General features: G+C 40.8%; 1 protein-coding gene across 1 annotated transcript in view; it reads right to left on the reverse strand.

Moving 5' to 3' along the window:
* The window catches only part of ITGA1 (integrin subunit alpha 1), a 141,961-nt gene that overhangs the window by 62,857 nt on the left and 64,031 nt on the right, over positions 1–15,073 (reverse strand). The window contains exons 4-6 of the mRNA XM_080933736.1: positions 11,746–11,834; positions 11,524–11,635; positions 10,559–10,686 (exon numbers count right to left, since the gene is read on the reverse strand). Of these exons, the coding sequence (XP_080789862.1) occupies positions 10,559–10,686; positions 11,524–11,635; positions 11,746–11,834 (329 nt within the window). The remainder of the gene's footprint in view (positions 1–10,558; positions 10,687–11,523; positions 11,636–11,745; positions 11,835–15,073) is intronic.

The following is a 15,073-nucleotide window of genomic DNA, read 5'->3' on the forward strand; positions in this document are numbered from 1 at the left end:
GCTCCACATCCCTTTCAGATGAGCCTGAGGCCTGAACCTCAATACTCTGCTTTGCTCCCCCAGATCCTTCCCACATTTTCTAGTGGAGCTGATTCCCTAATACCATGGGAATCCTCCTCCAATAATCTACTCTTGGGAACGGGGCCTCCGGCTTTGTCTGTACTTCTCCATGCCTATCTAAGCCCAGACCAGACATAAGAGCCTGGAACCTCAACCACAGTAGTGGATGCCCTCAGAGTGCCAGTCTCACAATCCTGCCAGAGAAAACTAGGACAATAACTGAAACACTGTGGTCATTGTATCAGTTCCCCATTCCAAGTCCCCAATTGCTCTCCACAGCTAAAAAACCATTTGAAAAGAAAAGAGATAAGTATAATGTCAATCATTGAAATGCCAGGTTTCTTTTTTAAAAAAAGAAGTTAATGCCATGCAGTGGTGGCACATGCTTTTAATGCACTCAGGAGGCAGAGGCAGGAGGATCTCTATGGGTTTGAGGAGAGCCTTGTCTGCAGAGAGAGTTCTAGTACAGTCAGAGCTACACAAAGAAACCCTGTCTCAAAATACCAACACATAAATAGAAATATAAATAAATAGTAAATTTAAAAAAATAAATAAAATTTTTCCTCCCATCCATCAGTAGTCTGGCCTTCTTTATGAATGCCATCTTCAGTCATCCCTAGAGAATATCACATATACATCTCTCTGTGTCTGTCTCTGTCTGTCTCTGTCTCTCTATGTCTGTTTCTCTGTCTCTCTGTTTCTGTCTCTGTCTCTCTGTCTGTCTTTCTCTATTTCTCTCTCTGTTTCTCTCTCTGTCTCTCTGTCTGTCTCTCTGTCTCTCTGTCTCTCTCTGTCTCTCTCTCTCTCTCTCTCTCTCTCTCTCTCTCTCTCTCTCTCTCTCTCTCTCTCTCTCTCTCTCCCCTCTCTTCTCTATTTCTCTATTAACTCTGTAAGACTCATTTCTACCTTCCTTGAAAACCACTTCTCACTCAGCTGTCAACATAGCCTGTCATTCGACCACTGACCTTCTCCTTCTGAGAACTTGGAGGTGAGCTTGTCTACACTTCATTCTTCTCAACAGTGCTATGTGCATCTCTTATCTTTACAAGCGTACTGACATTCCCAGGGGCCGGCAGGGAATGGAGCATGGATGACGTCACAGCTCCTCCCTGTCCTTTATCCCTTCCTGCCTCTTTGTTTTGCCATGGTTGCCCCTCATGCATTCCTAACAGATGACCGCCACAGTGCGCAGAAGCATGTGGAAAGCAGAGATAGCAAAGAACCGAGGACAAGCTGAGCAGGAGCGATTCACAGACGGTGGGAAAAGAGAAGGGACGCTAGGAGAAACTCAGATCCTGGGGGAGGTGGCCTCCAATGTTGACTAATGGCTTATGCTAGACACATATTTCCTTAGGAGCTAAACAGGATAAAGCCTGCTGTGGGTCTATGCTGGGAAGGGGACATTTGTTAACTTTTATCTCCAGACTAAAGAAATACTACGCACATATAATACTGTACTGAGTGCTTGTGAGACCTAATTCGATACACATGATTTCAGACCAAAACTAGCTTCTAATTTGGGGCTGACGAAACAAGTCCATTCTAGCATGGTGTATATGAAAACGTGCTCGTGAGATAAGTAAATACCAAAAATTAAAGATATATAAGATGAGCTAAGCTACAGAGACAGGTCCTGGGTGTTGGGAGGGCAAAACAGCTTCATATCCAGCACTTCACAGTGAAAAACGTCATGGAGGGGTATCCAGCCAGGTAAAACCTACAAGGCAGATCAGAAAATGCTATGGGAAGGAAGAAAACAGCCTAGCTCCTGGGGCATAAGTGGGGGGGGGGATAATGAAAGGACTCTAAGCTACGCGGGCAACTGAAGATAGAAAAATCAACCAATGGTTTATACTTAACCTGAAGCTGTCAAGCTGTAATGGATGTTCCAAAGCTGAAGAGTGGAATTTACATTTGAAGCTGTAATAGTTCACGTGGGAACATTCTAGTACTTTAGTTATGTTTGGAGAGAGAATAAGTAACAACGACTCACAACTGAGAGAAACAAGTGGGTTCAGTGTGACATCCTCTAAAGGAGAAAGGCAGGAGCATACGCTATCACCAAGTGCCGATGAATGTAGTCACAGTGGACTCTGGTCCTACTGAGGGCTGATAAACGGTCACAGGGGACACTGATTCAGAGACCATTGGGAGAGTCATGGGTAACCCGGGGAAATGTGCAACAAAGGACTTGGTGACAACCTTGACAGCAGTGGAATCTCAGCGTTCAAGAGGTGGGGGAAGCAAGGAGTTCAAGGTCACTCTCCATTGTGCAGCGAGTTCAAGGCCACAGGAGCTGATAATAACTCTAGTCCCCAAGACCAAACAGATGCACAAAAACAAGGGAAAAACCCAAGCAAGTAAAACAAAACAACAATAAAACAATATAAAGCCATGGATGCTTCTTCTGCGTGATGTTCATTGCAAACCACAAGATGGGTAACACTTTCTCAGGTAGAGTCTTCAAAATTAATAACCTCCTATGTCTCTCTCCCCAGGAAGTTCTAGCACCCTGGTCTATGTTTATAAGTAAAATTAAAACATAATTTTTATAATTCATAAATGATCTTGGAAAACACAGAGTAAAAAGTGAAATTGATCTTTACAGCAGGGCCCCACCATCTCTACCTCATGCATACAAAATGCTTAAACTCTAAAAAAGAGAAAAGCTTGTTTGAACAGACACATGACTTCAAGAAATTGAGAGATCGAGAAAAGGAGAGGAAGAGAAGGCTGGATGAAGAGAGAGAAAGAGAGAGAGAGAGAGAGAGAGAGAGAGAGAGAGAGAGAGAGAGAGAGAGAGAGAGAGAGAGAGTTTTCTCTTAGCCCCTCAGTTGCCCTTTAGATTCACAAGCAACATATTTTGAAACTATTCTCTGTCTTTGATGTGAAAATGTGTAAGGTTAATAATCATAGACTGAAAGAAAGATGTCATGGTGGGTTTTAATTTTACTGACTGGAATTTCATGAGGGATACAGCCAGCATGCTATAAGGCACAGTCTGGAAAATATTCCAGTATAACAATACTTTTTACTTTTCATCTATTTGTATGTAGCTATAAAAACCTATGTTTTCCCATATTCCTAAGTTGCTAGTCAGTTTTGTTTGTTTGTCTCAGAGCAGAAAGAGAAAGAGGAACACTCCTCCACTCTTGGTGGGACTGTAAACTGGTAAAACCACTCTAGGAATCAGTCTGGCGGTTCCTCAGAAAAATAGACATAATACTATATGAGGACCCAGCTATACCAACTCCTGGGCATATACCCAAAAGAAGCTCCAACATCTCACAAGGACACATGTTCCACTAAGTTCATAGCAGCCTTATTTATAATATCCAGAAGCTGGAAAGAACCCAGATGTCCTTCAACAGAGGAATAGATACAGAAAATGTGATACATTTACACAATGAAGTACTACTCAGCTATTAGAAACTATGACTTTATGAAATTCCTAGGCAAATGGAGCTTGAAGATTTCATACTTAGTGAAGTAACCTACTCACAAAAGAACACTCGTGATATGTACTCACTTATAAGTGGATACTAGTCTAAAAAGCTTGGAATACCCCAAAAAATCATCCACAGAACTTACAAAGCTCAAAGAGAAGGAAGGCCAGAAGGTAGATGTTTCAGTCCTTAGAAAGAAGAACAAAATGTTTATGGGAGGAAATAAAGGGACAAATAGAGGCGCTTCACTGGACCAAAGGCCTCTCTTGGCATTGATGCCAGACAATGCCACCCTCTGCTACATATGAGACTGGAACCATGTGTACTCATTGGTTGGTATTTTGGTCCTTGGGAGCTCTGGAGGGTTTGGTTGGTTGAAAATGTTGTTCTTAAGTTCCTTCAGTCCTTTCTCTAGCTCATTCAGTGGGGTTCCCCTGATTAGTCTGATGGTTAGCTGAAAGCATCTTCATCTGTATCAGTGTGGCTCCAGCAGAGCCTCTGAGGAGGCATCCATATCAGGATTCTGCCAGTAAGCACTATTTGGCATCAGCAATAGTGATTGGGTTTGTGGCTTTTTAACCAGTTTGTTGTTTGATGAAAAGGGCTTTAATGAAGTAAATCCAGGCAGGAAACTGCAGATCAGAGTGATGGCAGAAACTACTGTCTTTGTGGTCCAGGGGCAATGTAGATTGTCCAGAAACTGTTTGTATTTTAATGCTAATTCCACTTCCCCAAAAAAGAAATGCCTAGTCAGGTACCTTCCCATTTTAATTAATAGAATAAAGGAAAGCCAGTGACTGGGCGGGGCGAGGGAGGTGGAGAGAAGGGAGGTCTAAGAGGTCAGAGGGCCAGAGGTCTGAGAATGGAGGATAGAGATCTCAGCAACATGGGGCCTCCCAAGGACCAGCTAGACGCAGGTGATATTCATTGGCATTAAATAGCTGTGAACATTAAGGATTTTATAGGTCTAGTATCTCATATAGAAGAGCAGTTTGTATCTTTGTCTATTTGATGCAATCTTGTTGTGTAGAGGGTTTGTGGATTGAGAGTTGAATATGTAAACCTGAGTGAAAAGCAATCGGGCTGTAGAGTTGTGTTTGTGTTGAGTTTTGGGATAAACAAACACCCAGGATGGAGGTGAAAGGCAGGCAGAGGAAGACTACCAAGGGAAGGGAGTTTCGTGGTCAGGGTTGGGTGGTGGGGGCTCGGGCGGTTGGATCAGGCCGAGCAACGGAGGTGCGCATGACTCTGTATCAGGGTTGGGCCTGAAGAGTGAGACCTCAGGGCCGATAGAAAGATAAACTTTTTATATTTTAATATTTACAGCAACAGGGCAAAGTCTATGTGAATGTGACAAATCCCAGCTAGGACCAAATACGTGAATACCTGCTAGACAAGACTGCAACATTGTAAGCCACCAGGGTACCTCATACAAAGGTTTTTTAGCTCAGTGGCTAGTCCGACTCCAGAATGCAGAGTAAAAGAAAGAAGTCACTATAGTAATGTTTTGATTTTTGTTTTGGTTTGATTGTGATTTGATTTTACTGTGAGAGAATCTGCAAGGATTCTAATTTTAAAAAAGAAAAATGAATGATTTGCTTATATATAAAATTCTGAACAGCTCCCCAGAGATAAAAGAACAAAAGCACAATCTGTCACCAAAGAATTCTCAGACAGCTAGGAGACACGGATGCATGAAACAAATAGAAATGCTATGGATGAATGAGAAAACAAGGGAGAGTGTGTGAACGCCATAGAAATGGGAAAGGGGGAACGTATGGGTGAGCCCCATCCCAGGAAATGACAGAGAATAGACCTTTGAAGACATCTAAGAGGTCTACCTAGCATACGGGGCTAGGGTGTGGAAGGATGTCCCAGAGCGAGCATCAAGTCCGGCCCACCATACACAGGGCGGGGCGGGGCCGAGGGAACTCTGAAGAGTGAATGAGGGGGCGTCGCTGGGGAGGCAAGATGTACTGGGAATGACTGTGGCCGGGGTGTCAGTTGTCTTTAAATGCCCTGGAGAGCTTGCATATTATTTAAAGCACAGAAAAGTAGACTTTTATGAAAGGAGATTGTCTAAATGTTACTTTGACGTGATTGTTTGAGTGCATGCTGGGAGGAGATGGGGAAGAATGGAGACCAGGATCCGAGCCAAGGTAGATGCCTCTTCTGCCGCAGTTAAAACCTCTACGGATCCGATGGCTACAGGCAGGTCTCACTTGGGCTCCATTTGGGACATAAAACCGATGAATCAGGTGCCACACTTAAGGCTTCTAGGAAGATGGTCATAAAAAGTGCAGTAAAAAGGAAGATAAATAATATTCCTAAAATTTAATTCATCTCCCTCTCTTTCATTTTTTCTACTTCAGTACCACAATGTGCTCCTGATGGGAACAATCTAGGCATTGTTCCATTAGTATATTTCACTTTTATATCAAGCCTCACAATTTACTGGCTTTATTTAGGGTAATGCACTTGTGTTTGATGTATTTACAGCCTTCCCATTTATTATTCAAAACAATGCTATGCTTAGGTATTGAGGATCAATAAGACCCCCATAATGTTTATACTGTCATATCTTTTATGGCGAGCTCTGAGTTTTTCAGGTTTGTTTTTATGGGTGATTTTTGAAAAGGCGATTTTATGGCCTTTACTCTGCTTTAGGTAAATGACTGTTTGCAGGTCTGAATGGGGCCACACAGTGGCGGAAATTGCAACTAGTTAAAGTGAAGTTTCCATTATTTTTGATGTACACCCCTAATGGATTCAAATTGTTACATTATTGACACAAGCATTTTTGTCTTCTTCCATACCTCTTCTTTCCCCCACTTTCCTTTGTTTTGTTTTGTCTTTTTTTTTTTTTGAATAAGTTGATTTTGAGGAATGTTTCATATCTTGAGACTCTTTCATTGCTTGAAATTACTCAATATTGAATCTGTAGCTGCAGGGGGATAAAAAACACCACTAACCTCTTTCCTGAACTAAATACAATTGCACTCACTAGAGAAAACAAAACCTCAAGAAGACTAAACATTGTGCAACCTTCCTTTCTGTGGCTTATCACCCCTTTAAAACTTACTAGTGGTGACCCTGGATGAACAGAGGTCTCGGGACTTTTCTAATTCTTTATTTAAAATGTCTGATTTTTTAAAAGGTGCTATATTTTAATTTAGATTTTTTTGCATGAAGTCGCTGTATTTCCAGGTTCAAAGGCGAAACAAATTGAGTATCAGCAACTTTTGACTTGGTTCTATCACAGTCAAATAAAACTAAGACAAAACACCAAAGTTAACTCATAGGGTGACCTTTCTCCTGCTTCTACTAGTGGCAGCAAGAAGCCTGTAGGGATAAGGGGCACGGTGTCCTTTCCTTACTGGGCTTTCCACTGTTTTACTCAGGTTGTTTACATCATTTCTGGTAAATAGACATGGCGTTGAGAAGATAAATTCGACTGTATTATTCTCGGACACGAGCTGCGTTCTCATAGCTGTTTACGGCTCGTGGGGAATTCCCTGATAGAGATGCCTCGATACACCTTCACACTGAGGTCACTGCATTCCATGACCTCCATTCCTAGTAATTGCAGGTGCCCTGTGCTTTCCTCAGCAGATATGTTTACTCACGTCCAGAGGCTTCTCAGAAGGTCCCTAATGTGAGCTCAAGCCGGATCATGGTAACTGAACAACACTGACCCATAGAAAACACACTCATTCTCCACCCTAACGAATTCACAGAAGAAGGGCAGATCCCAGGACAGACACCTCTGCTTTGACATGACTGGCAGTAGAGCAAACACAACTATTGTCTCTACAGATACTTCAGGAATTTGTTCCAATTCGGTAATGACAACACAAACACCATAGGGCTTTGTGGAACATGTGTTAAGATCACTGTAGAGCTCAGGTGAATCTGTACAGAGAAATCTACACAGCTTTCATAAACCCCATTCTTTCTATATGATTTTATTTTGTGCATTGCATTGCATGTGGCATATGTACATATTTATGCAATTGTGTGCACATGAGATAGAGGGTGCTTGTGTATAGATACACACACACACATACACACACACATACACACACATACACGTACACACACACACACACATACACACACATACACACACATACACATACACACACATACACACACACATACACACACACATACACACACATACACACACACACTCACACACACATATACACACACATACACACACACACACACACACACACACACACACACACACGGAGGGCAGATACTGACATCAAGTGTCTTCCTAGGTTGCTCTCCATCTTGTCTTTTGAGACAGAATCTCTTATTCAATGTGAAATGCATCAAAACTGGCTGGGCTAGATAATGAGTAAACTCTAGGGAGTGTACCTTACTTCATTCCTCCAATCCAAAGCCCGAGATTACAGGCTTGTCACAATACACAGTGTTTATTCAGGTAATGTGGATCTGAATTTGAATAGTCAGGTCTGAGCAACAGGTACTTTACCCATTGGGCAATCTGTCTAGTTTCTTCATCCCATTCTCAATCCAACTGTACCTTTGATAAATCTAAGATGTCTAAGAATTCTTAGTTGCTTGCTCTTAGCTACCTAGATTTCCAACTTCTGTAAATCTCTCACACAACCTATTTTATTTTTGTTCTTCTCATGACTGGAGGTATAAAGGACAAGAAAACAAAGGAGAAATTGCAGATGTTAATTCTGCAAATCACAAAGAATTGAACGCTTTAATCACAGCAAGAGCAAAGCAACCCCCAAATAAAATTTCTTTATAAAATACATTTGTAATCAGTGGGAATATAAATGGTTGTCCAAACAAGTTTCTATGTTTAAAAAGATTTGCTTGAGACCATAGTATCATGCTTTTCAGTTCCTATCTTTGAAGAGGAAATATTTTCCAAGTCTTATGTGAATGAACTATTTTCTGAATCCGTTGAAGGGAAATCAAATTTTTAAGAGTTTAAACATGTCATACTTGATGTGTTATCAAATGTTTAGAAACTGCAATTGGCTGAATATGACCTTCCAAACCCCTTTACTTTAGAAAGATATGTATGAAACTAGTCATTGATATATTTAAATCAGCATTGGAAGACAGTATAAACAACAAAGACTAAAGTAATGCTTAGGAGAACATTAAAAATGCTGCTTGTGAAAGAATCCCACTGAATACCCACCACCAGAGAAAAATATAGCAAAAGTTGTGGTGTATACATTTATTATTCACTAAAGTTCATTATGTCAGCCAGTTGTGGGCTGATGACAGTAAGACAAATCCCCGTTTGCTCTGGAGGTGACTGTAATCCAGACTAAGTGTCACGTATAGACATGTGCACATCAATATAAGCACAGAGCATTTGACGTTCCCAAATTTTAATAAACTTACTTAAGAATCGTATGAGATTCAGGTTCAGTGTTCCCACAACACCTTCAGAAAGTTTGATTCTGAAAGTCTTGGATATAGTCCAAGCACCTCAGGCATTCTGAAGCAGAAGTTCTACAAGGCTGAGTGAAGGAGCGCTGGACCACAGAGAAGTCCACTGACCCAACCGTCGTATTCCATTTCCCACCACGAATCCAGCCCTCACCCTGAGCTGCCACAGAGCACACAGAGCACACATTCGCTGGTGATTCTGAATAAGTGCCCGAGTGAGTCTGCTTACACCGCACCATGCATGGTCCAAGCAGAATGTGATGTACAAATTTAGAAATATAGTCAGGTTCTCTATTTTTGTAAGCTAGATTCCTTCTTTGAGACAATGTCTCTCTGTGCTGCACTAATGAGGCTGGAACTTGTTGTGGACAGCCCAGGTTTGCCTCAAGTCACAGTGAGTCTTTTGTCTCAGCCCGTACTGGGCTTATAGGCACGCACAACCACAGGCTCCAGTTTCTCTCTTTTCTTTAGGAAGCAGGGTGTCTTGGGTAAAGCTAGAAGATACTACAAGTGACACTGGGCACAATGCTGTAGCAGGAAATATCTTCGGAACAGAGCTAAGTGGGTTTGACTCTATTTTGGACTCTATAGGGAGTTCATTTCCCATTAACTTGTAGTATCCAGTCCCTTCCCTAAATAGTGTCATTGCTCCATCCAAGAAAAACTCACGGCTCCACGGAACCCTCCCTGGCCATCTGGGTTTCCCTGATATGCAAGCAGACTAGTTCCTCTGGGGATGCTAAAACAAATTAATTATAGTTCTAACAAGGAAAACCATAAAAAATTGTAACAGTTTACACTGAATGTGTAAGCATGTAATTGCTATCTATCCCCAAATCTAATTATATATATATATAGTTATATACTATACGTACTGTATATATAATATACTATATGTAGTATATATATGAGAGAATATAGTATGTAGTATTTATGTACTATATATACATACTATCTAGTATATGCACTGGCTATAATATTTGTCTAACATACACACGTACATAGTATATAGCATATATAATAGTAATAATGTAATAATACAGTAATATAATAATACAAATTTATATGTATATATATACATCCTCTCCTAGTTGCAAAACTTGAGAAGATCAGTTACATGCTAAAAGTTGCATTTAGAGAAATGTATATTTTTTGCTAGATAAAAATCTATTTTCTTTTATTAATTCCAAGTCATTCCAGTGAGATATTTATAACCTCACCTCTCTAGTAGGTCTCAATATGGAGTTTTCAACTTGTTTTATCTAAAATGTGAGTAATTTTGTCTTTTTAAAAAATAAAATCACTTTGATTTTTTTTTTTACACTGACTCTACTGTGTAGCTCCACCTGTCCTGGACCTGGCAATAAAGACCAAGTTGTCCTTGAACTCACCGAGATAAACCATCCTCCACTTCCCAAGTACTCTGACTAAAGAAAGCCATATGCCAGCACACCAGCTAAAAATCATCTTATTCCGATTAAGTTATAAGTAAAAACAGCACATGTCTAGTTTAAGGAAGCTGCTCAAACACGAGCCGGTCAAAAGCTGTGCGTTATATATTCTGTAGAAACCAGGGATGAAAACATGGAGCCACACACCTGTGTCTGTTTAGGGCCAATATCCATCCTCTTAAGAAGATCGTTTAAAAAGGCGGTGACACTTTCCCAGGGGTAGATGCTGTTGGAGCCGTCCAGGACGATGACTATGTCCAGCTGTGTACCACATTCTGCAACAGAAGAAAGCCGTGTGCGAGTTAGACACCTCCCTCCTTAGGAGCAGGAGAAGTATCTTCCTAGCTGGAAGAAACCCATCTCAAAAGACGCACTCACTGCACCAATGGTTTTTGTATTATTTTTTTAGAAAAACTTAAGTGAAAAAATACTGTATTTGGTCATAATTAGTTGGAAGTTTGTGCCACAGAAAAATTACATCTCTTTGTTCCCCTCTCTCTCCACCTCTCCCTCCTTCCCCCCTCTCTCTCCTTTTCTTTCCTCCCCCCTTTTTTTTCCTCCGTCTTCCTCTGAGACAGGGTTTCTCTGTGTAGTCCTGATTACTGTCCTGGAACTTGCTCTGTGGACAAGCTGGCCTTGAACTCAGTATTTGGTCTGCCTCTGCCTCCCAAGTGCTGCAATTAAGTGTGTACCACCACTGTCTGGCCTTCTACTTTAATTTTACACACACACACACACACACACACACACACACACACACATGTATACACACATTATTTGGGCATTGGAGAAATTTTGCATTATGGGTTTGATATAATGTTTTTATTCTGTACATCTCAAAGGAAGTTATTCTTCTCACAGAGATTCACCATTTAAATACAACCAGCATGATGGAATTAGCTATGAGGTTTAAACAGAATCCTCAAGGTTATTACACTAATAACAATTCCAAAAGTAAGAGCAAAGTCTGGTTATATACTGACAAAACAAACGTTTGCCTGAGTGGATGGTAATGCTGGTAGATGAGCCTTTTGATGTGCTCGTACGTATGCACGTAGCTCAGTCATTGCTCATGGTTTCAAATACGCATGAACATTGGATAAAATGTGTACCTTGTACCGGGGCAAACGAATTCACAACTTGAAATGTAGGACTGACATCAGAACATATTCCAGTTGTATAATGCAAATGTCCACATCTGTAGGCATACAATGGCCCACATGCCTTTAAAAAGAAAATGCAAGCTTTTAAAAATGAATAGTATACAACAGGGTTTAAGACATAAATGACTACATTCCCGTTTTTATGAAATATATTACTCTTTTCTTTCTCACCAGAAATCCTCCATTCGGGTTGGTGACTAATGTTGATCCAAATGTCATGTTTTCCTTTATTTCTGTGACACTGGGAATCGACGTGTTAACTACAAAAATAGAACAAGATTTCATGAGTGTGAAAATATCTTCCATAATATTGAAATTAAGTGTCTCCTCATTAAAACATTCTATTTGCTTGGCTCATCTCATAGCACATTCTTGTCCTGGTTCAACTAAGTAGACTTCCCGGTACTGAGAAATATAATGAACAAGTTAAGGCTGAAGAGCTGGCTGATGTCCCGGAAACTTTGTCTGTATCACTGTTTCAAATAGTTTGGCTGGACTTTGAAAGAATGGAGAGCTAGCAGGGCAACGAGTATGTGGGATTGGTTTTCACACGTTTTGGTTAATTAAAACAAATGTAATATTTAGTTTCATAAGAGAACAGCGATAATTGATGTCCTTTGTCATAAACAACCAAAGGCAAAATTTAACTTCTGGAAGGAAAACTGACTACACATAGAAGAGAAAAGTCCAACAAAAATGTTTTTATCGTGACTTTGAAAGTCACAGGGATGTCAGAAGAGCTGCAAAGGAAGCTGGATCAGGATTAGAGAGGTGTCCAGGAGGTTTGGACAAAGAGAATTGAGGGAAGGGAGATCATCAGACGGTCCAAAGAGGAACGGTGGGGCCTTAGCATTCCGACCTGACCAAACTGGCCAAGAGTGCTGCTTAATTATTCACGTTCAAAAAGAAAGACTTGACAAGAACAGGGAAGCCTTTTAAATTCTGCTTCCAGTGGAATGCATGAATATTTGAAAGGAGCACAATTTGAGTTCAAGAAAGACTCTTAGCAGTGTTTACGTCTGCATGTGTCCTCACCTACAGACTAACAGTCAGGGAGGAAACAGATTCCTGGATTGTCTACCTCACTTCCTGAGCTGAGAGCTGCGTTCCGATCTAGGATTTGGTCAAACATACTTTGAAACCATTTTTTTTTCTATTTCGAATAGATTTTTTTTTTCAAACAATCCGTTCTGTTTGTGGTTTCACCTTGCCCAGCCCCTCCAGGCTGTTCCCTGTCTCTTCTCCTATGAAAATCCACACCTTTCCTTTCTCTCATTAGAAAACAAACAGGCATCTAAAGAATGATAATAAAATAAAGTAAGGTAAGATAAAACATAAACAACCAAACCCAGCCTAAGAAAGACACAAGAAATGCACATAGGTTCAGAGACACACACATTTGCAGAGTAAAATCCATAAAAACACAAAGCCAGAAAAACATTACATATGTGCACAGGGATGTAATATTTAAAAATAGGCCTGACAAAGCATTAGGAGTCAAAGGGTCTTGCACTGGGCTACTGTGTACATTGATATCAAAAGATCTGGATTTGAGACTTTAAATGAGGGTTACCCAGAATCAGCATTGGGGTGACAATTAAAGGATATTGAAAATGTTTCCTACCAATCTAAAGTGATCATCTACAGTAGTCAAATAGGACCCCCCAGTGGAGGAAAGGGGACACCAACCCACCTTCAAAACTTTCAACCCAAAATTAGTCCTGTCTATCAGAAATGCAGGGGCAAAAAACAGAGCAGTGACTGGCTTAACTTGGGATTCATCCCATGGGTGAGTGCCAATCTCTGTCACTATTACTGATGCCATGTCGTATTGTAGATTGCTTCCAATGTTTGTGTTAATTTGGCTCCTGAAATCACACAGGAAACCAAATGTCTGCACTGAGGGTCGCTGATCCCAGTTGGCTGTGATTGGGAAATAAAGTTGTCAGCTGCCAATGGCTAGGCAGGGAGACAAAGGTGGGACCATTGGGTTCCTGGGCAAAACATACAGAAGACAAGGAAGAGAGGATTCCACCATGACAAGGGCTTAGAAAGCAGAACATGCTGGGAAGCTGTACAAGGGTGAGATAGGCAAAATATAGGTACAAGGGGAAAGCAGAACCCATGGGTCTGTCCATCAGGGTCCAGGGCAGCGAAGATAAACTACAGAGCTAGTAAGTATTAACTGAGAACTATTGGAGGGGTGCTGTGTTAGCCACGTGGAGGTTTAGGATGTGTGTGTGTGTGTTTCATTCATGAACTCAAAACACTTGGGCAGGTGTAGAGGTTACAAAAGCATAAGCCAGGAGTATAGGATTGGTTATTTACCACAAAAATGCTTTGCTTACAAACAGGCTATATGGCTGTCATCTGAGGGGCTCTACCAGCAGCTGTCTGGGTTAGATGCAGACACTAAAAGCCAAGCATTGGACTGAGGTTAGGGACCTATGGAAGAATTAGGGGAAGGATTGAAGGAGCTGAAAGGAATGTCAACTCCATAAGAAGACCAACAGTATCAATTAACTAGTACTCCTGGGAGCTCCCAGAGATTTAGCCACCAACCAAATGAGTTACTGGCTGGTCTGAGGCCCCTGGATATATAGCAGAGGGCTGTCTTGTGGGAGAAGATATGCCTAATCCTGTAGAAATTGATGTCCTAGGAAGGGGGATGTGGGGGAGCACCCTCTCAGAGGTGAGGAGGAGGGATGATGATGAGAACTCTGCAAGAGGAGACCAGGTTGGGAGGGGACATCAATAAATAAAATAATAATTAATTTTTAAAAAGAAGAAAGATGTTTACTACTCTTGATGTAGTTAAAAACCTCAGGGCTAGTTTGAAAACTATTCTAGTTTCCAGGAATGGGGGACTAGTTTCAATCAGAAAGAATTATTTTGGAAATAACAGTATAAATCCTAGACGAGAGGGGGAAGGATGCATAAAGCAACCATCTGCTGGCATTGCAAAGTGACCTCAAATGTGCAGGTACTACACAGAGTCCATACTTAGAAAGGAGAGGCCGGCACTGGGTGAATTAAATGGTTTGCTGTTTCATTTTGGTTTTATTTTCCTTTTCTCCTTAAAGAAATACCCTATTAGGTAATACAATTCAAACAAGAGTTCTAGGTTTACTACCTTGAAGAAAAAGAAGATAGTAATTTAGTGCCAATGACAGCATCTTCAAAAGGGAGCAAGGAGTACCTTGGAAAAGAAGCCATGTAAAGACAATTACAACGTATGTTTATGCACTCTGTTTATTTTTCTGGATAGCCTGAATCAGCAAATGTGAACAGTAAAGTCCACACAGCCTAGGGGAAATAAAAAGAACCAAATTCAACTTTAACAACTTCTAACTGTAAAAAAAAGAAATCAGAATCTTGGAAATGTGCTAAGCCAAATACATTGTCCACTATTGTAAAAAATTAAGAGTATTCAGAGAAACGTAACAGATAAGAATTTCTATACTTATAAATAAAAATTCAGTTTGTGTTTCAAAACTAT

This window comes from Micromys minutus, assembly GCF_963924665.1.
Source record: "Micromys minutus genome assembly, chromosome: 20".
Classification (NCBI taxonomy): domain Eukaryota; kingdom Metazoa; phylum Chordata; class Mammalia; order Rodentia; family Muridae; genus Micromys; species Micromys minutus.